This window comes from Neovison vison, chromosome 9 (genome assembly GCF_020171115.1).
Source record: "Neovison vison isolate M4711 chromosome 9, ASM_NN_V1, whole genome shotgun sequence".
NCBI lineage: Eukaryota > Metazoa > Chordata > Mammalia > Carnivora > Mustelidae > Neogale > Neogale vison.
The window spans coordinates 12754414-12776141 of NC_058099.1; the positions used below are offsets into that span (position 1 = coordinate 12754414).

At 54.9% G+C, this 21728-nt stretch overlaps 1 protein-coding gene across 6 annotated transcripts in view; it reads right to left on the reverse strand.

Annotated features, from left to right (window-relative positions):
- Positions 1-21728, reverse strand: part of LOC122917293 (DAB2 interacting protein) — a 124092-nt gene that overhangs the window by 39813 nt on the left and 62551 nt on the right. Inside the window, exon 1 of one of the 6 annotated variants that reach the window (XM_044264990.1) lies at positions 8596-8741. The exons of 4 other annotated variants lie outside the window; for them this stretch is intronic. In XM_044264990.1, coding sequence (XP_044120925.1) covers positions 8596-8630 — 35 coding nt within the window. In that variant the 5' untranslated portion in view covers positions 8631-8741. Of the gene's footprint in view, positions 1-5481; positions 6079-8595; positions 8742-21728 lie in introns of those variants that run through there. One more of the 6 variants, XM_044264989.1, reaches the window with a different exon arrangement.

A 21728-nucleotide genomic window follows, 5' to 3' on the forward strand; every position in this document is an offset into this window, starting at 1 on the left:
TTTCAGTGCAGGAGACAAGACGGCAAAACCCAAAAAAACTCCCCCAAAGTCATGATCAGAATGGAGGGCTTGGCCTTCTCAGGAAATCTAGACAAAACACACAACAGTAAAAATTCAAATTTCACCCAAAGAGCGCCCCACACCCCCAAACGCAGCTACCTCTGAAGCAGGAAGAGCAGAAAGCACAGCTCTCTTCGGCACTCAGTATGGGCCGGACACGGCACGGCTAGCACTGCCGGGCACTGCTCACAGCCCTCCACAGGCACGTGTCCTCACACCCCATCTCACAGATGAGGAAACCAGGCTTCTGGCTCCCACCTGCCCCCTCTGGACGCCCACTTTCCCCACCCTGACCCGCAGGCCCGACCTGTTCCGCACCCACGAGCATCCTTCCTTCACGGGGAGAATGTGGAGGGTAGATGGGGACTCACTTGTTGCAGGTGCCCAGCCACTGGGCTTTCAGTTTGGGCCTCAAAACCCTGTGGGGTCTCTTCTATTATTTCCCCCTTACAGATGAAAACACGGAATCACGCCTGGACACAACACAGCAGGAAACAGACAGATGCTAGGTAAGGGTGAGATCCAGGAGAAGGAAAGAGGAGGAGGTAGAGGGAGATGAGGCAGGTCTGCAGCCCTGCAGGAGGACTGCTTGACACTCAGGCCCTCATCCCTTTCTGGAAAGGATGTATGGCCAAAGGAAGGGACAGGTGAGGAGAGCCGTCCTTCCAAGCTCGCGGCCGAAGCCCTTCCACTGTCCAAGAGAAAGGAGGAGGCAGGGCTGCAGGGCTGAGTGCTCTCCAGAGGTCCTGAGGCTCCAAGGGGAGGCAGGTCCTGCCGAGCTGCTAGAACAGGAGTGGGCAGAGGTGAGGAAAGGAGACTTACAGCCCGGACCTTGGTACCTGGTCTAACAAACACTCCAAGAGAGGTGGACTGTTTCCTGGCATCTGGAGTGGCTGGGCACGCTGCAAGTGGTGTGTGGCCATCCTCCATGAGAACGGCCAAGGCCAGACAGTATCCTTGGGCCTAACTCTGCGAGGGCCAGGTCCTTCAAGGGTTGGCCCTTTTGTTTTTGTTTCTGATTCTAGAGAACCCAGCAATCACATAAGTTTGAAGCTGGGTAGGCTGCTGGTTAAGAAGAGACTGAGTTCAAATGTGGGCCATGTGACTTGTAACCCAGATGGTTACAAGTAAAATGGGCAATAAAAGTACTTAACCCCCCAGCGGGGTGGTTATGAGGAACTGACGAGTTACAGAACAAGGCCCGGCTCAGAGCGAGCACTTTACAAAGAGCAGCCAGATAAGCTAGGCTGCAGGAGGTTGTCCCCATGATATGCTGGGAGACAAAGTAGGAAACCAGCTCACTGGGCAGTGACCCTAAACAAGTCACTTCTTCTCAGGTCCTCAGATGCCCCCTGTAAAGAGGGGGGATCCACCTGGAAATTTCAGGGACTACCACGCAAAACTACTCTGTCGCTCTTCCCAGGTGCCTGCTCTCCCCAAGAAACATCCAGGCCAGAAAGCCATGGAGACGGTGGGGCGGGGCGGGGGCGCGGGGCTATGGCCCAAATCCTTGGAAACCTGGAAAGAGCCTGCCTCTGTCTTGCACCGGCCCCAGGCTAACCGGGGTCTGCTGGGCGGGAGGAGGGAAGCAAGAGTGCAGAGGCACCTGGCCCATGGGGAGGGAGCACAAGAGTCACCCCTCCAGGGGCAGCCCAGCCCAACCCCTGACGTCTCTGAGTCTCCTCAGTCTCCCCAGTCCCCAGTGAAGGGGCAGGCCCTGTCCTGCTCGGGTGTCTCCCCCGGGATGCTGTGCAGCTGAGCCTGCTTTCCTGTGGGGATTTCTGCAACAGCCATACAAACCACACACAAACAGCCTCCCAGAAGCTGGGGACCCCCCCAAGGCTTGACCCGGTTCAAGGCTGCCTCATCCTATCTTCCTGGAGCCCAGAGCCAGGGAAGGGAGGGTCTGGACTGCCACAGGAAACAGGTGGTCAGGAGGAATGCCCTACAGCCCGGCACAGCAAATGGCCACTGCTCTGAAGGGGCAGGAGACCATGAGCCCTGCACCCCACCATCCACGCCGCACCCCCAAGGCTGGTCCCTAAGGGCAGCCTCATGGGGGGTCTGCAGGCTTGCTGTGCAATTCTGGTGATGTTACCTAGCAACTGTGACCTCTGGGCAAGACCTTTCACTTTCCTGGGCCACAGTTTCTTCAGGTATGAAATGAAGAAACATCCCCTGCAGATAACAGATGTGAAAACACTAGTTAACCAGCAGAGGAAGCATTTAACCAAACAACCTGGGAGCCCAAAAACGCAAACATCCGAGTGTCATTCATTCGACAGTTACTGAGAACCCCCACCTGAGGACCATTAGAACTTAGGTTGTCCCCAACCCTACCCTGTCCACCCACAAGTCAAACACATTCTAAACTCCCCACACAGCCAGCCATGCCTTGGGGGAGGTCCAGGTTCTGGCCACCAAAATACCCTGAAAAAAGATCTCAAACTTCTCTGGATGCCCAACACATAAAGGAGCTTTCCAGAGCAAAGTTATCAGTGTAAATGAATTCCAGCGTGCTCTGACAAAGAAGAAAGACCCTCCAAGCAAACCCAGTTCCACATGCTCTTGTCTAGGGGGAGGCTTGGACCCAGAGAGAGACGAAGTAGGGAGATGGGAAAGAACGGGGGTCAGGTGGTCCCACGAACCAGAAAAAGTGAGCCACTACAGGGCGGTGAGCGAGCTCTGCTGACAAAGGAGAGGGGAGCCCAGACAGGGGTTCAAGAGCACATTAGGGCACCCCTCCAGCCCTCTGCATCAGCCTCCAAGGATTCTGCCAGAGGATTCGGATGGGGTGCAGGGTTGAGAGGAATGGGCAAGACCCTGGTAAACCTGGTAAACCCAGAAGAGAGAGGAGGGTCTGAGCCCTTACCCCATCCTCCCCTGCTTCCCGGGTTGGCTGGTGCTTCCTGCCCTTCCCTGACACCACTGCCTCCTCCTCTACTATCCAACTCACCTATCCTGACCCCAGTGGTTCTCCTCATGGTCCCCAAGGGCCTTCATGGGGCCAAGGCCAACCACAGTTCCTATCCTCTCTTTAGTGACAGAAGACCGCCCACAACCTCCCTGAAACCCAGGCCACCAGACCCTCTGGTGTGCCTCCTCCCTCCCTGCCACCAACACCTAAGGTTCTCCCAGCTCCTTTCCTGCTACCTCGGCCCCTTCCCTGGGTTGGGGGGGATTGGAGTTGCTCAGGCTCTAACCTGGGGGCACTCCCTTTCAGTAGAACACCTGGCTTTGGGATTTTCATCTGTTCCTTTGCTTTCATCAACTCTAGTGTGCTCAAGGCCCCTCTGAGTTCTACCCCTAGCCCTCCCCTCCTCTGAGCTCCCGACTCACAAAGCACATGCTGGGCTGACATCTTCTCTTGGATGCCTCAAGGAATCTCAAGTCTGAATTGTCCAAAGTGAAGACTCAGGAGCCCAAACACCACCCACCCCACCCCAGCCTTCAGAATCCAATCCATCAGCAAACCCTGCTACCCTCTAACCGCTCCCTCGCCAGCCCCAGCCTGCAGCCTCACGAGGGACAGTAGAGAAATGTAAATCAGATTATTTAAGCCTGGGGTGAGAAACTCCTCCAATACTCCTTACAGCACTCTGAATAAATCCACTCCTCCCCAAGTGGAAGAAGTAGGCAGGTGCCTACCCTCTGACCTCATCCACCAAACCCAACCCCCACCCACCCCCGCAGCTTCTGCTTTCCCGCCTTGGGGACTTTGTACTCGCGGCTGCCTCGGTGGGCGGTCTCCTTTCCCCTCCGCCAGGGCAAGGCCTCAGGGAATCGCCAGCAGCGGGAGCTCGGTTGTTCCCCATGGAGAGCCCCTGGACAGCTATCACAGGTCCTGCCACACCCCATTACTCCCCACTGAGACACTTGTTTTCTTCATAGAGTTTGGCTCATTCACCCAGCAAATATTTATTTAGTGCAAACTAGGGGCCAGGCACTATTTTAGGCACTGGGAAACAAGGTGCCGAACAGAGGAGACAAACATCCCTGACTTACATTTCAGTAGGACGACTTTCCCCAATCCAGAATTACTCTGCTTTCCCGCTTATTTACGAGCATCTGTCTCTCCTGACAGAAGGCAAGCTCTGCAAGGCCACGGCCGCTTCTTCTATTTCTGCGTCCGAAGGGAGGCTAGAGCAGGCTGTTGGAGCTCAGGAAGTGTTTATGAAATGAAGAACGAGGCAGCAAAAGAACCAAACCCAAAAAGCCTGAGAAGTGGGGCACCTGGGTGGCTCAGTGGGTTAAGCCTCTGCTTTCGGCTCAGGTCATGATCTCAGGGTCCTGGGATCGAGTCCCACATCGAGCTCTCTGCTCAGCAGGGAGCCTGCTTCCTCCTCTCTCTCTCTGCCTAGTTGTGATCTGTCAAATAAATAAATAAAATCTTAAAAAAAAAAAAAAAGCCTGAGCAGTCAAGGGCAAGCCTTCACTATCTCCTAGGGGAGATGCCCTTCACTGCCTCGGGGTCTCAGGCTTCTGTAAGCCCTACCCTCGACCCTTCTGGGGAACAGACCAGATGAGCAAAGACAGCTCCAGTGAACTACTGGGAAAGAGAGGAAAGACCACAAGGCCAGTGCAGTCAGGCAAGACTTTCCGAAGAGGGGAAATCTGAACAAGGCCAAATCCCACCCCCAGCCCTAAATCTAGGGAGAGGAAGGAAAACAGATTTGTGTTTTACAGCTCTGAAGTTCTTTGCTCCAGTAGGAAAAAAGGGAAAAAAAAAAAAAAAAAAAAAAAAAAAAACCCAAAAAACAAAAACAAAAAAAACACCTTGCTCCAAAAAACCTTTTACTTTTTATTAGTGTCTTGATCAATAAAAGTTTTAGAAGTAAAGCTTCTCTCCTGCAACACTAAACGCCAGAGAGACAGGCTAGGATTATTAAATCTGTCTCCAAGAGGCCTGCTGGGAGCCCCAGGCTAAGGGAACAGCAGCCCGGGGCCCTCCCTCACTCCTCATCAGGCAGCTTGGGGACAAAGCCCACTTCTCACAGCCCACCTCGGCAACCCTGCCAGTCCCTGGGCCTAGGTTACCTTCCAGGCACCCCAGAGTCTTCCTGCTTTGGCCTCCTTGGTCCTGTGCTCCTGGGCCTCTCTCCACCCTGCCACCCAGACTTGATGCTCCCTCAGAAGAGCTCCTGAGTCCCAGGAGAGGAGCCAGCCTAGCAACCCCGGCCCCACCTTCACTCTTCCCAAGCCCTTGGGGAAGCCTCCCATTCAGTGCCCGTGGGCCAGTCAGAGATAAGAAAGGGTTGCTGTTGTAGACCTCCTCGGCACACCAAGGAGGCCCTGGACCCAGGTGAGGGGGATGTCCCAGGGCTGGGCCTCCTTGGAGAAATAGCCCCAGCTAGATCCATGCCCACCCACCAGGGAGTAAGTTTCCTGTGCCCCTTTCCTCCCACGGAGCCCCCCACAGACCTTGGCAGTGGAATCGCAGTTCTCTCAAATGACCCCGGTCTGCGCACTGGGAGCCTGGGAGCCCGATCTGGTTTGCGAGGCTGACCGGGTCTCCACAGAGCTGGTGCTCTGGCCCGGCCCAGAATCTTGCCAAGGTTGTCACCAAGGAGTCCGAGGCCACAGAGGCCCATTCCTGAGAATGGCCTGCAGCCAACTGCCTCTCCCAGCCAGATCAGGGGGCCTCTCCGCCCGGGCCAGCATCTAAGAGGTGTGTTCAGGCGTGCCTCCCCTTCCTGCAAAGCACATGCTGAATCTGTCTTCCAAGCTGAAATTTCAAAAATGACTTAAAAAAAACCCAAAAAACAAAAAACACAGCGGTGACAACATCTAGAGATTTCCGGGTCCTTCAGAGAACAAGTGGAAAATTACAGTCTTCCATACAGGTAACCACATGGCACAACATCCAAGAAGTCTAGAAAGACTCCTGAAAACCAACAATTGCTTCCAGCCACAGGCAAGTCTTCCTCCCAGAGCACGGGGGCAGGGTGCAGGCCTGGCGCCAAGCTCCGGGTCCAGGAAGCTGGAGGAACCTCGGCCAGAGAGGTCCGTTGCAGGCTCCTCCCATGAAGCGCTGACTCCGCCCCGGGTCATATCTTGCCCCAGTCCCGCCTCTGGGCCTTTGCACTTGCTATTCCCTCTGAGCGGCCCTGGCTCTAGGCAAGGCTGGTTTCGCCTCATTCCGGTCTCATATCAAGTCTCATATCAAGTGTCCTGGGAGAGGCCGTGCCTGGCCACTCTAGCTAAAGGTGTAACTTCCACCCCAACCCCCAAGTTACACCCCGGCTTCACTTTCCTCGTAGCCCTGATCTTAAATCATCTTGTTCTCTCTCCCACCGTAAGGAAAAGTTTGTAAGAACAGGGACCTGGTCACCCTGGTAAGACCGAACACCTGCGACCAGTGTCTGGCACAAAGCAGGCAGTGGCATATGTGCTGAGGAATATCTTTCGGTACCTTTCTGGCTGGCCTGTCACAGACCTATCACAGACCTGTCACAGCTCGGGAAGCTGAGCGGGGTAACTCGGGGGACGTGCCAAGGCGCCTCTACGCCAGCGGCTCCCGGCGCATTCCTTCGGGCGGCTCCACGCCCCGTTCCCCCAGGCCGGAAGCTGCCGGCCCCGCCCCCAGCCGCCGGCCCCGCCCACTGGGAGCCGCACGTCCCGCCCTTCCCAGGCCCCCCGGCGGCGCCGGTCTGCGCCGCCAGCTGTCCGCAGCTGCAACTGCTTTCTGCTCCCACCCCGCTGCTGCGCCCTCCCGCCGGGCCGCCCCGGCCAGATCCGCCACCGCGGAGGCCACACCCGGGCTCCCCGGCTCGGAGCCGCAGCCCGGAGCTTTCCCACTCCCCTGCCACTTCGCACTTCCATTCAAACATTTCTAAGTATGAACGAAGGCACCGGCACAGCCAGGGATTTGCTTACCCAAGTCACTGGCGCAGACCCCTGTGCAGCAGTCCCGAGTTCAAGTTCCCTCTCTCACCCGGTTCATCTCCTGTAGAGAAGCACCCACACACCCACATCGTGGATGGGGCCACGATGACAGGAGTAGGTTTAACTACCAGGACGGAGGAGGCGCTTGGGTGAGCAAGGTCAGCTGCCCAGGTTTGAGAAGGCTATGGGGGCAGGCAGATCCAGTCTGACCCACCAGCCCAAGTGCCACCCCACGCTCTGGCGTAGAGACTCATCTTCAGGTCACACCGAAACACAAATCCCTCTGGGAAGGGCACACCCAATCAACTCAACATTTTGGCCTGGAGTCACCCCTTTTCCATTACACTTGAGCTGGCTACATAGTAAGCCTCTGCCACCCACAGGGAACACCTTCTCTTACAGCCACCACCCTGAGGGTTAAATCAAGCTGGGGCCCAGCACCCAGAAGCCTCCACTGGCTTGGCTGCCGCACAGCTTTCTGAGACATGAGAAATGAGATAACGGCATCCAATCCCACCATGTAAATATGGATGGAGAAGTGGGGGTGGGGAGAGTATTCAGCCCTTGCTGGGGGTCCTGCCTCCTCCTTGGCTTCTATATCCAGAGACATCTCAAGCCCCAGTTCAGCTCATGGTGGTTTCAGCCTGCTCCAGTCCCTCGGCAAACATCTGAGCTCCTATCAAGTGCCAACTGTCTAGCACCTACTGAGTGCAGACAGCCAGGACTCTGGCTGGAGCACGAAAGGCTGGTGAAGAGGTCTGACTGTGGCCCCAAAGCAACCCCCAATCTGGGAAGTCTGTAATTCACTCCATCCCCTGCAGTGTCCTCACTTGGGCTCAGCTCCATGTAGGCAATGGTTCACCCTGACCACTGGTGGAGAAGGCCTGCAGCCCCCAACATCTCCATCCACCCACACCCACAGCCCAGAGGGCTCCAAGCCCAAGATCCCAATGTCCTAGGGGAAATTTCAGAAGAGAGGAGAAGTGAGGCTATAAGCAGAGAGAGAGAGAGAGAGAGAGAATGGTCTTAGGGCAGAAGCAAGCCCCTGGCGACAGGAAGGAGGGCCAGAGAACATTTCCGAAGCACCTCCACTAGGTGCAGGACCTACAAGACCTCCTACTTGAGCTTAGTGTGGCAACAAACAGGCAAGGCCAAGACTGTGACCCCTTTACAGATGAAAAAACCAAGTCCAGAGAAGCTGGGTCACTTGCACAAGTTGACCTAGCTTCATCAGAAAGCAGATATGCCTCACTCCAGACAACCATCTGTACCTACTACCCATCTGGTCCTCTCAGTCTCCCTCTCCAATTCTAACAACCCCTTTCTCCTGGAGGCCTTCCCAGATTACCCCCAGGCAGGAAACCACCCTGCTGGTGGGTCCTCTCAGTTTTAAGCTTTTGTTCTACAAAAGAGGCCCCTATGACAGGGGTTTCTCAATATGACAGCTACCACGGGAGGGGGTCAAAAGCTAAAAAGAAACAAGTTTTTTCATAAGGTATGTAACTGTCAAATCATCATGTTGTACACCTAAAGCTAATATAATATTGTACATTAACTGTACTTCAATTAAAAAAAATAAGATAAAAATAAGAAAGAAGCCCGTATTTGGGGTCAGAAAATGTACAGCCCGAGTCAGGCTCCCACACTCACCAGCTGCTTGACCTTGAATAAGCTCCCTCCTCCATACCCTTCCAGCCTTAGCTCAGAGGGCTACATAACCTCCTGTAAGCTCCTTTCAGAGTCAACTTGAACAATATGTGAAAGTACAGAACACACAGTGACTTGGCCACAGATAGCTGGGGGAATTCCAGAGGCTGCCAGGATCCAGTCACTCCTGCCTGGTTCCAGCAGCACCTTGGGAGAACCAGGCCTCCCGGATCACTAGGCCCTCCGACCCAGCCAGGCACTCCTCACCCTCACAGGAGCAACCAGCCACAGGCTCTCCTTTTTCACTCTGGCCCAGGCCTGCCCTGCCCTTCCTCCAGGCCACACCTTTGCTCCCACTGAGCTCACCCCTCCTCCCCCTACTCCTAATTCTCATTCAAATTTTCGGACCCAGCTTAACTGTCCCCACCTGGGGGAAGGCTTTCCCAGTGTCCCCAGGCACAGGAAGTATGAAATCACCCCTTCCTCTTCCTGAATTCCCGGCCTGCCTCATGCAGCATCTGACTCCCCTGTCAGGCCCTCTTTGGGATCTATTCATCTCCATTCTTCAAGTCCTGGGATTCAAATAAATGTGATAAACACATACACCCTGTAGGTCATTCTCCTACCAAAAGTTCAGAGTCCAGATGTGGTATCATCTTTCAGATCTGAAGATGTCTCGCCAACTGGGCTAGGCTCTCTGGAGAACTCTGGAACCATCCTTCCTCAAGCACCTTCCCATTTCTTGATGTGCAAGAGCCAACCCCAACATTGTCAAGGCACAGCCCTTGGGAGCGGGACCTATCTTGTGGCCATGGATCTCTTCTTCCTAGAGGCTATGCAGAGGATGGAGGCCCTCTCTGACCTGCCCAGAGCTGTCTCAGTTAGAAGACGGAGGTAGGCACAGGACCGGAGACAGATGCCTTACAGGAGAGTCAGCCGCAGGGACCGGCTGTTCATGGACAAGAGCTTCTAAAGAGACAACTGCTGTATTTGCTGAAGGTGAGAATCAAACTTGATATTAGACTGAGGGCCAACTCTGGAGAGCAGTTTCAGTGCACTCCAGCTGCTGATTTATGTGCGCACATCTATGCTTATGTGGTTTTATCATCACCAACAAACAACAAATGTATCCTGGCACCTGCTATGTGCCAGGCCCAGTGTTAGGCATTCTACATACATTATCTCTATGAATCCTCCAGAGAGTCATAAGCTGTGGGCATCCACTGCTACATTTTACTACAATGAAGCTAAAGCACAGAGATGTTGGAAAAGCTGCCCAAGGTCACACAGTTTGTTAGTGGTGGGAGCTGGGATTCCAGGCCCCTCAACAATCTGGACCCAGCCTGTCCTTCTGGTCTAAGCTGCCAGTGTTCACCATTCCAGAGTCTCTGTTCTTTGTCCCTGTCTCTGTGCTCCCTACTCACCTTGTTTTGTGATGTGTGTGTGTGTGTGTGGGGGGGTTAATGTACACTTGTACACTGTCAGGCCATAACCTCCCAACTCCCTCCCTCCTCTCCACCTGCTCAAGAGACCTGCCCACCCTCACCCCGGCCCAGCTCCAAGGTCCTCCGGCCTCCCATCAGGCCAACCAGGCCCCCCACTTGGCCACCTCCTCACCCTCCACTGGCCTGTTTGTATCACCCCCATCTGCCAGGCCCCCAACCAGTGCCTTGTGGTAATGACTTCAGCTGGCAGAGACTCCTGGAACCTTTTCCCCCACAGTGATGTTGACACATGTTCACTCAAAAAAATGCAATGTTTCTATCAAAACGCTGTGAATGTATAGGGGGTGGGTAAATTCCCACCCACGTGATGCCTCCTTAGAAAAATAGTAAATTTACTCTCGAACTTGCAATAAGACCTGGTCAGCATTTCTTTCTTGGTTGTCACGGTGCCAAGTGCTGGGCAAACACTCAGCATGGTGTTCCAGGGACTGACTGCTACAAGGGGCAAGGGGGAGGGAGGGGTGGCTACAGTTTCTGAGCCTGTGGCTGCTAGAGCCCTATGACAGTATGCTGGGGTTGGCTGGTGGTCAGGCCCCCCATCCCTAAATCCTGCCCCCAAAGGCCCAAGTTCCATTCACTGTGCTCTACCAGGATCTAGCTTCTGTGTCTGACTAGGTCACCTGCTGCCCAGTCCCCAAGTTCTGTCCCCTCCCCACAAGAGTGGAGCCCTGCTCTCATAGCCATTGCCACCACAGGTCTACACCGGCCCAATGCCCCAGTTCACAGACAGGCCCTCTGATTTCACCAAGTCCCTAAAAAGTCAAGGAATCCAAACCTCCCTGAACTGTCCCCTTATTCACCCCCAAGCCCCTGGGACCAGCAACAATATCATGGGAGTGGCCTGGGGGACCCTGTTCTTCTTCCAGATTCAATATTGCCAAAACAAAGTCCCAACGCCAGGCACTGGGACCTGGGTGCCTTCCTGGAGGCCAGCAGCGGCTGGCTAGGTCCTAATTCATCCCAGCTCCACCACTGGACAATGGGAGGTATGGCTCTCTGAGACCAGAGCAGCTTGAGCAACCCGAGCTTGGGAAACACCCAGCCCCCAAAGCAGAGAAGATGCTCCACATAAGGAAGCAACTCTGCAACAAGACGGCACTCACAGCCCTTCCCAGGATCCCCCAGAGCCCCAAACTTAGATGTTCCGGGCTTCAAGAGGGTGGAACAGGAGCATCTGATCTGACTTCCTCCAAATGTCTCCCGAGAGTTTTTGCAGGTGTCTACGCACAAAGCTGCCAGTAGCCTCTTTCTGGGTGTCACAGGGAGATACTACCGTCTCATTTTACAGACGAGAAAATAGGCCCAACCGTCCAAGGTCACCCAGCTAGAAAGGGCGTGACATCAGCGTTCAAGCAAGTGAACAAGACACTGCTCACTGCTCTCTGCCCTCAGGAAGCTGGCAGTCCAGCGCGGGGTGGGGGGGGGGGGAGGACGACACATACAGACATCATTGCCAAACAAAAGCATGCCTAGCCACAGGTCCAGGAGAGGCTGAGCAAGTATCCATTGCAGGGCCTGGCCCAAGAGGCGACCTGTAATGACTGCAGAAACATTTCCAGTTGATTGCAGGGAAATCAGGAACGGTTTCACAGAGGGGAGGGCAGCGCAGCCTGTATGCCTTCTGAGATCTCAGTCCCCTACCATGCTCTGTGCCTTGCACACAGTGCAAGGGAAGGAGTGTGGATGGGTGGGTTAAGTGTCCACGTCACGTAGCACGTCATGTTTCCAGTACAACAGCGTGGCCCCCAGAGGTATGTCAAGTACTCATGCCTCATTTACAGATGAGATGGAGTGCCTAGCAGTCAGCTCTCTGCTCCAAGTCATACACCTAGTCAGGTTCCAGTTGCATCTGATTCCAAGGCCTGCCTCTCCAACAAGCACCCAATTTCTCCAGACCTCAGGTTCCTTGTCTGTAAAACTCCACTGTCAGAAGCACATCTACTGCAGACAGGGGTTGGACATGAAATGCGCCAAACCTGCGGCCTGGGTCCAGGAGGTGGTGACCACACACTCCAGACCCTGCTCCTGTGGCCTGCTCGGTGAACAGACCAAGCTCCCAAACCAAGCATGCTAAGGAACAGCCACTGATATGAGTTATAATTGGTGAGCCCGGCAGCACGGAGCCCAGCAACACGCCCGGTGGGCGCTGGCGGTACAGGGGAAATAGCTGAGCACAGCAAATATAGCCGCTGACCCAATTCAGTTCAGTTCTGTCTTCGAGAAAATAATTGAGTTTAAATGAAGAGGTTTCCCATGTCCCCTCCGGCCTCGGGAGGGTGGAAAGGGAGAAGGGGAGACAGGAACAGTTCCCCAGGCTCACTGTTGGTTAGTTTTGAGTCATTAGGCCCGTGAAAGGTTTCTTTCTTTCCAGGGTGGCCAGTGGGGCTCAGACACATCTGGAGGGCAGTGAGGATGAGGTGTAAGTCCCAGCCTCCCCAACACCAGCTGTGGCGGGGTCCAGCAGTCCCGCTGGGCCCCAAGCTCCTTGTCTACAGAATGGGAACCTTATTCCCCTCCCCTGCCCCCAACACACAGGACCGCTGGGAAGAGCTAAGGCAGGCTACGCCAACTTGCAGGCCTTCCAGGGAGAAAAGGATGGGATGAGCTGTAGTGGCCAGTTCTTGGCCCTACAGGGATACAGGCTCAATGCTGCCACATCTGTTTGCTCGGGAAAAGCCAGAAACCCTGATTTTGCAGTGAATGTTTTATGGGTGTTCCAGTGTTGGTAACTGATTCTTTTAAAAACACCAAGAAACACCTCTGTATCTTTTCAGACCCAGGGAAACCTGTCTGTGGCCAACGTGTGGCCACGAGCCACCTGGGTGCGACCTCCAATTTTATGACAACAAATGTACGGCGATGTATGGTGCACTTGGTGTCTTCCCACCTGTTTATTGCCGTATAATTTCTTGGGCTGTGAGGCCAAGCCCAGCACTGGCTGAGTGGGAGAGGCAAGACACCATCCTCTCAAGCTGGGACTCAAGACCCCAGGGAAGGACAAGGAGGGGCGGCCCTCCCTCCGCTGTGGGAAGGTGGTTGAGTGAGCTGGGCCCGGTGTCACCCGAGAAGTGAGGGGACCCAGTCGCGCCTCCTGCACTGCCCTCAATTCCTTGTTAGGGTCTCCGTTTCCTCTGCAGCCAAAAGGGAGTTTCTGCGAGGACCAAACAAGAAACGGAAAGCTTCGACAGAAAAAGCGAGCACATGTGCCCAATCTCCCCAGAGAGGCAGAGCCGCACACGCAGTAGAAAGAACGTGAGTTAGCAAAGAACTTGGGCCACGTCCCCAGCTACCAGCTCTCGGCTGTGGGATCCCAGGGACGTCAATCCCGGGGCGTCAATCTCACCCTCCGTACACAGGGGGTAGGAATCTGCGGGGCACAAAGCTGTTGCAAAGAAGAGATGAGATCATTGTCAAATGGCCGCTAAGATGCCTGGCACAGAGCAAGGGATCAAACATGATAGGAGTTATTACTAGTGTTATCTTTGGTGAAAAGCATGCCAGAAATTTTGACTGAGTGATTACAATAATGTAGCACAACCAGGCAAACTTGTTGTTAACAGATGAGGCCACCTATAATTAGCACAATCATTACGTATGCAAATGGAGTGGCTTAGATGCTGGAAAAGGGTGTTCTTTGAAGTGTGTTTAAATAACCCCTCTCCTCTGGCTGCCTGCCCTCCCCAAATCTTGTTTACACTATTAATTTCATTAGCAAACATGTTCTTCTTAAAGCAAGACAGAATTCGAAACCAGTATTCTATTCAAATCAAGGAGGTTACCACCCAGGTGCCCCTCAAATCAAGGAGGTTTTAAACCATTTGAACCCCACCGAGGGGCTCTCCCTCGATTCGTTTGTGGGTCCCCATGCTAGGTCTCCTCAGTTAGCTGTAGGCCTCTGCTGTAGGGCGGGGGGCGGGGAGGGTGAGAGAAGTATGCTTCCACAGCCTCCTCCCCCGGAGAGTCCCACTATGGAACATGCAGAGCTGGGAAGAGGGGACGAGAAGGGTGTTGGAGGGGCGCGTTCTTGGTGTGGAGCAGGTGCCTGATTTGAGGCGGGGAGGTATTCAGCAGCTTTAATGAATGAGTTCCTATGGGCCAGGCCCTATGGTATCAGGCATACCATAATACTCATTTACACCCCCCCCCCAAAAAATTCTCAAAGGAATTCAAGGAAGGATTTTGTCCAAAGACATATAAATAGTACGTTGCAGAGCTGGCTTCACCGTGGTTCAGTGCACTGCCTCGAGTCTGCTCTTCCAGCTTTATGCTTAAAGTGCACTTAGCCCAGCCTTCTACCTGGAGAGGACAGAGTGAAGTTAATAATCCAAAACTGATCCCAGACCCTTTGAACTGGGAGGGATCATCAGGGACTGACCTAGGTTTTGAGCTGAAGATCCGGAGGCTCAGGGAGGTCGTGTGATTTGCCGGGGGTCCCACAGGCAGAAAGCAGAAGAACCTAGGGCCCAGGGCCTCTTGCCCCAGCCTTGCTGCTTTTGCATTCAGATGTTTAAACACAAGACAATTCAACAATCTTCCTCCCCTTAATACCCGGGTCAGTATCTTAACCATCTCTGTATCCCCTGGGCCCAACACAGACCTAAGCAGACTAAAGATGCTCAGAAAAGGTTCGCTGGTTTGCCGAACAGTTTTCTTACCAAAAAAGACAATGCTGAACGGCAGGAACAGTGCAGGCAAGCAAAGGAAGATGGGTGGTGGCTCAGGGCCAAGGGCGACAGCAGACCATCCTCTGTGGGGAAATAACACAGAAGCAGGAGAACGTGGCCACCCTTAGCTTGGAAAAGGCCCGTCTGAAAACAATTCCAGCCAGTGCCTGCTCAGGGCAGGGAGTTAGCTGACTTTCAGCAAGGGGAAACGAAGAGAAGTCTTAGCAGGTATGTCAGCCCCTCGCCTGCCCCCCGCTGGCTCCAACCATCAATCCTTTCCTTATTCCTTCCTTGGTCTCAGAAATTGAGGCTAAGAGAGACTTGCCTGAGGTCAGCAGCGGTGGAAGCCAGGGCCCAGACTTCTCTGCTCCTTCAGCCAGGCTCTCTCATCACCTTCCCCACTTCTGGCCCTGGGAAACCTAAGGGAGCCTCGGTAAGGATGGTGAAGATAACTGCCCTCCCTCTTGCCCCTACCCCCATGGCCCCTCTGCTACAGCTAACGCAAACTGGGCCTCTCCTATGTGTGGATGCTCTGCTAGGCCCCTTCCCCCTTTATTTTTATTTTTTTAAGATTTTATTTTTTTATTTGCGAGAGAGAGAGAGAGAGAGCACAAGCAGGGGCGGGGGCAGACAGAGAGGGAGAAGCAAACTCCCCACTGAGCAGGGAGCCCACCATGGGGCTTAACCCCATGACCCTGAGATCATGACCTGAACCGAAGGCAGACGCTTAAGCAACAGAGTTACCCCAGTACCCCCCGACTTTAAAAACAAATAATTCTCAGAAATACCCTGGGAAGCAGGTACAATTACTGTCCCCATTAACAGAAGTGGACACTGAAACTCAGAAAGGGCAAGCAACCTGCTCAAGGCCACAGAGCGGGAAGTGGGCCAGATGAGACTGGACGCCCGGCAGTCTGACCCTGAGCAGGCGCCTGCACTATGGCTCTGCTCCGAGGTGCGGCCCAGGGAACCCCCAGATGGGGACCTGGTGGGGGCATGAGTGTCCTGCCTGGTGTCCTTCAAGTCCTCCCCCTGCCTCCAGGATAAAGTGTAAATAAACCTGGGCTAAAGATGTGCCTTCTGGGATTCTGGGGCCTTCCAGATCTGCACGAAGTCCAGCTGAAAGATTTTGGGGGGGGATCACTCTAAAGTTGGGACTTCCCACCATCTCCAGTTCCTAGCCCACAAGCAGTCCAGGGGTGGAGACTGGCGTTGCAGGCAGTGTGGGGGAGTGACAGGGGAGGGACTCCCCTACCCTGGAGGATGAAGGGGAGCCACTGCCGGTGTCCACCCCCTCCTCGAAGACAGCCTCCCACACCCACCCTCACACACAGCCAGGGAGCTGCTTCTAAAACCACAGCCCTCAGCAGGCCCCATCCCCTCTGAAAATCCAGCCAGCTACAGGGTCAAGTCCAAACCCTGCCTTCTCATCATCTTCCACTCTATCCCCCGCCACGGCCCAGCCCAACACGCTGCCACGGTGGCCCACGACACGCAGATGCCAGGCCCATCAGCCAGCCCTTCTCTTACCCTCCACAGGGAGATCGTCCACCAGCCTGCACCTTTCCTCTGTGGCCCAGACAACTCTATGGTGCTTTCCCTGAGCCCAAGTGGGGTCCCCACTCCCTTCCCTATCCCACGCAGCCCCTCGAATGCAGGCAGGGTCCGCCTACTCCAAGGAGCCCTTGAAGCCCTTGAGGGTGGACGCTGGGTGTGACTGCCCCGGCCCCCAACACAGGCCATGTGCTGGCCAGCTGGCTGGCAATTGGGGCACCGGGATCCCTAGGGTCAACGAGGCCAGATCTGAGGGTGATCACTGGAAGGGGAGTCTCCTGGAGGCAGACCTGACCGTGAGCCCCCGACCCAGGTAGGTTAGGGCCTGCCAACTGGCTCTCCTAACTTGGCTCATCAGGAGAACATGGACGGTGCCAGGCCCAGTCTTTCCATGGATGCCTGACAATGGTTGTGTCGAGAATCACAGGAGATGAAGTCATTGCTCCCAGAAATAGGCTGATTGAGAAGACGTGACAACAACGCAAACAGCAAGGCTGGAGTCTCTCTCTCTCTCTCCATGTGTTTCTCTGCCCTGGGAAGCTGGGCCAGGCCTGAGCTCCTCTGGGAAAGAAATCGTGCCAGGAACCAGAGCCAGCACAAGGGGCCTCTGGGAGCCGTGGTGCCCCGGGGCTGCTCTCTTCAGGGACTACGTCGCAGAGACTCTCTGTCCTGAGCCTCAGTGAAGTGTCCGACCTGCCCCCTGGCCCTCTCTGGCCTCCTCCCACCGGTTTTCCTCACGCCCTCCTGTCTTCTCAGGGTACAATACCCACAGTTCTCAGCCCCTCGCATTCTCATCCTCTCCTGGAGAGCAGGCCTGCCTAGATTCGGGGAGGTGGTAGCTTCTACTGGCTAAGGCAAGACTCTGGGCTACAGACATGTGGCTCATCAAATCTTAGTTTTGTCATGTTGCAAATGTGACCATGAGCTACTCAGCCCCTTTCTGAGCTCACCTTCCTCGTCTGGAGGACGTCTTACCCTCATGGGGTAAGAGTAAATGAAATCCATTGATTTGTTCATTCACCAACCTTGGGGCAGGCCCTGTTCTAGAGGCTGAAGACACATCAGGGAACAAGACAGTCACTACCTGCTCCCCTGGGGCAGAAGTGTGGGAGAAGTACACAGTGATAATCTCAGGTGAACTCAAGTGCGAGAAAGAAACACAGGGTAGGGTCCAGCTAGAGGGAGAGGAGGCTGCTTCACGCATGGCTGGATGAAGTGAGGAAGCAGGTCACAGACACCTGGGCAGAGTGATCAAGGATAAGGGAACAACAGAGGCAGAGACCGTGAGCGAGGGTACTTGAGGTGCAGGGGTAGGGATGGGTCAGTAAAGTAAAATCAACAAGGCAGGCAGGAGGCAGCCTGGAGTCCAGTGGGAAGGGGTGGGCCATACGGGGTTGGGGGGAGTACTAAAGGGGAGCAAAGCCGGAGGTGGAGATCAGCCTAGAGGTGGGCCGCAGGGTCCTGGCACAAAGTAAGCCCTCCTTCACTCTTCTTGTCCCTATCCTCATCACCATCAAAACCCCTATCACCCGGAAACGGGCGCCAAAGCCAAAGGCCATCAGGCAGATCTCTGTACCCCATCTTAAGAGGTGACCAAGTACTCAGTGCCGTTCAATATCCGAGCGACAAGGGCCAACACTTGGCCCAGACAGGGCTCTCCAGCCTAAGCAGACGCGTCTTCCCCCATCCAGGGCCCAGTCCTCAACCAGCTCTGTGCCTCAATCCACACAGGGCCCCCAATCCACACAGGGGGCAGCAAACAGGGGACCCCACACAAAATAACAGTACCAGCATTTGCACCTCACAGACTTTCCTGTTCCTTTCTATCCAGTTTCTCCCTTGTTGAGCTGGAGGTACTTCGAGCCCCATCGGATGATGGACCAGAATTGAGAAATTCCCTTTTGAATCCTAGGTTATTCCAATGCCTCCAGAAGCTTCCCTGAGCCCAGGCAAACAGTCCTCCCTGGGCTCAGCTGCCCCCAGCCCCAAATAGTCCCTTAGGGCCAGGCTCCAGGGTCTGTGCCTGGTGGCTCACCTAGGCCCAGAGGGGAGAGGCCAAGTGACAGTCCCCAGCTAGAAGGTCTCACTAAGGCTGCACACATCTCTCCTACCCGAGGCTAGGAGCACCTCCAGGGCATACAGGGACCACAGCTGACTCCTGTTCCCATCCCCGGGGCTGGGCACAGGTGGGCAAAACCAGAAATGACTCCGTCCCCTGGGGAGTCCTGTCTGCACAAGAAGCCCTATGATGGCCATGCAGCCTGTCTCTTCCCCGCTCTAGAAGCCCGAGTTTGGAGCCCACACCACGGCCCCACCTGGGGAGCCACGCCACCCCCAGAGCTGTGTGGCTAGAGGGCTGAACGAGGTGAGGGACAGGGGTGGAGGGTGGGGGAGTCTTCATTCTGGGCCAGAACAGCCAGCTTTCCCCTCCTCCCCTGTCTACAGGTCAAGGAGGAAGGATTATGCTAGCTGACATGTCTTCAGCACATAGACAGAGACAATGTTTTGTTCTTTTTTTTATTTGCCACAAAAAGTCTGCAGAAAAAGCCCCGACCAACAGTCAGCCATGGCTTTTGTGGGGTGGGGAGGCTCTATGGTGACAGTGGTGTAGAAGGAAAAATGTCACTTTTTGCTTGAAACTCCCCTGTATGGTTGGAATTTGGTACTCTGTGCTTGTACTTTTAATTACCTTTACACTAAAAAGACTTAAAAGTAAAGTGAAGGATGTGAACAAGAGGTTATCCAGCGAGGAATCTGGCAAAAAATGGTACCTGCTCTGCCCAGAAGGCCAGGAGCCTCCTTATGTTTTGTTTCTTCTGCCTGCGCCTCACTCAGACCGGCTGCTGCCGCCCCACAGGCTGAGGACAGAGCGTGAGGACAGAGTGGGAGAAGGCAAGGCTGGGAAAGCAGCCAGGAGTCCCTGGCCTCAGACACAGGCATCTGGGGATCACAGAGTCCCCTCACCTCTTCCCTGACTGCCCCTTCCCACTTTGTTGCCTCGCTGCCCTTCACCCAGACCCTGGAGCTGACCCCGCCACGGTCCGTGGGTTGAGTCTGTCTACCCCATCCGTTCCTGGCCATATCAGGTCCCTGGGCTTCAGTCACCTCCGTTTCTCTGCCCCAAGGTCCTGCACACAGCCGGTGCTCAATGCCAGTTTGCTAGACATATTGCCAGGACAATCTGAAGGACCCTTGCAGCAGGTGATCACTTAGAAGGAAACGAAAATATGGATTGTGGAGGGCGTGGCAGACAGGGTGGTGAAACAAAGGAAAGTTATGCTGCAGCCTGAACAGGAAGACAACCAGACAGGCTCTGGCCAGAGCAGTTCAAACCCTCGGAAGAATGCAGGACCCCTGCAGGGGTGGGAAGAAGTGAGCCCCTTCTGGGGGTTTAGGACTTCCGGTGCCTGAAGGAGCTACAGGGCCAGCAGGAGAGCAAATGCAAAGGGCAGGGGGAGGTCCTATGCACACACGGACACCCAGAGAGATGGACAGTCCCCCCCAGAGCTAAGGATCCAGATACCAGGTGTCCCAGGGCCTTCTCTTAAATACCACTTCCCTGACCAAAGATTCTCATTGACTGTGCCGATGATGGGCAGAAACCCCCAGCTAGAGGGACAGGGCAGAGCGTTTGCTGGCTCAGGGTAGCCGGGGTCGGCCTGCCACTTCTCCACTCTGCTGGGGCAGCATTTCATGCCAGCTAGGGTCGGTCCCTCTCCAGGCAGCATGGCTTCCACAGTCCGCAGGACACCCCACCCCGTGTGCCACTCCAGGCCGCTCTGCTGGGGTCCCCAGACTGTCCTGAAAACACGGGTGCAGATTCGCCCAGCCACACCTCTGCCCATGTGGCCCTTCCTCCAGAAGGCCTTGCCTACTCCCCCAACTGTCCACCTGAGTTCTATCCGACACTTAGATAGAGGTCTCTAAACTAAAGAGTATGGGCTGTGTTTGGTCAACATTCATGTTTTGTTAAGCCCACATAGCGTTTGACATTTTTAAGTTTTGAATCAATTGCCAACATTTAAAGATGTGAAATTTTAAAATGTCACCCAAAACGCTCTAGATTTCTGGCTTCTCTTATACATCCAAAGACCTGGTGACATAGTATAGAGGCTGGCCCCTCCCCTTTAGCAGGGCACCCACTCTCCAAGTTACATAGTGCCCCCCCATCCGTGGACTGCCTCAGCCAGGGGCTCCTTTCACAGCTGGCAAGATAGGGGCAGGTCCCACCACGCATCTCTCCAGGGACAGAGGCCGCACCTGGCACACAGTAGGGACTTGCCTATCGTCTGTGGAATAATGAGCAAAGATGCAATGCCTCACTGTGCCTAGGATCTCTTGACCGCTATCCACTTCCCTGCAAGATCCCAAGCACTCCTGGGGCCCCCCTCCTACAGCTAGGCACACATGCAAAGGGGCACTGGGGTAAGCCTTGGGAGCTGGGTCCAGAGTCCCACGTCTGTAAGTTGTGTCTTCTAGAGCCCAGGCAAAGCAGAGCAGCGATCCTAGCATGGCCCGCCTTCTGGAGAAGTGGCAGGATTCCAGGCCAGCCCACAGACACTGATCCCCAGGACTTCTGTTAACCTGAAAAGGAGAAATTCGGCAGCAAGAACTGACAAAGCCAAGGCTTCCTCAATGTCCGTCTGCAGGAGGCCTGCCCCCCTTTGAAGCCTGCAGCCAACTCTTCCCTTTTTCTGCATTTCCAAGGTCAGAGTCACATTGGCAGGAAGGGTTCTCTTTGTTCTCCTGCCTCTGACTTACCCCAAACACAGTCACTGTCCCAGACAGCCAGTTCCTCAGCAGTGGCAGAGGGGGGCCCCTGCTCCTGCTGGGGCAGAGCAATGAGAAGGAGTCAGGTGCTGGCTGTGCCCCCAGCGGCCCTGCTCCTGGGATCCAGAGTCTCTGTGGGCCCGGCTTCCCTGCTGGCCCAGGAGCACCATCTCTGGTCCCCGGTTCCAGAGTTCAGTGAAGCTGGTGGCAGAGAAACAGCTGACAGCCCCCAAGATGCACTCATAGCCCAGGGGGTAGGCATCTACGGGAGGATGGGCTCAGCCTGGTTCTGGCCCTCACCGGCTCACAATGTGACCCCAGGCTACTTGCCTCTTCTCTGTGCTTTGGTTTCCTCATTTGGAAAATGGGGAGATGAATACCTGATCCAAGACGACTGACCTAAAAGGAGCCAGAGGAGCTCTGGGGGTCAATAAGTGCCTCACCGGAGTCCATTACCCCAGCGCCCGGTGGAGTTCCTGGCATGCAATAGGTGCTCAATGTATCATTCACAGTACAAGCATTTATCAGGCCCCTGTGCTAGGCTGGGCTGTGGGCAAGGTACCAGAGGCCTAGAATGGAGGCCTGTCCCTCAGTGAGGCCCACAGACAACTGTCATACCCTAAGAACTTCCAGGAAATAAGAT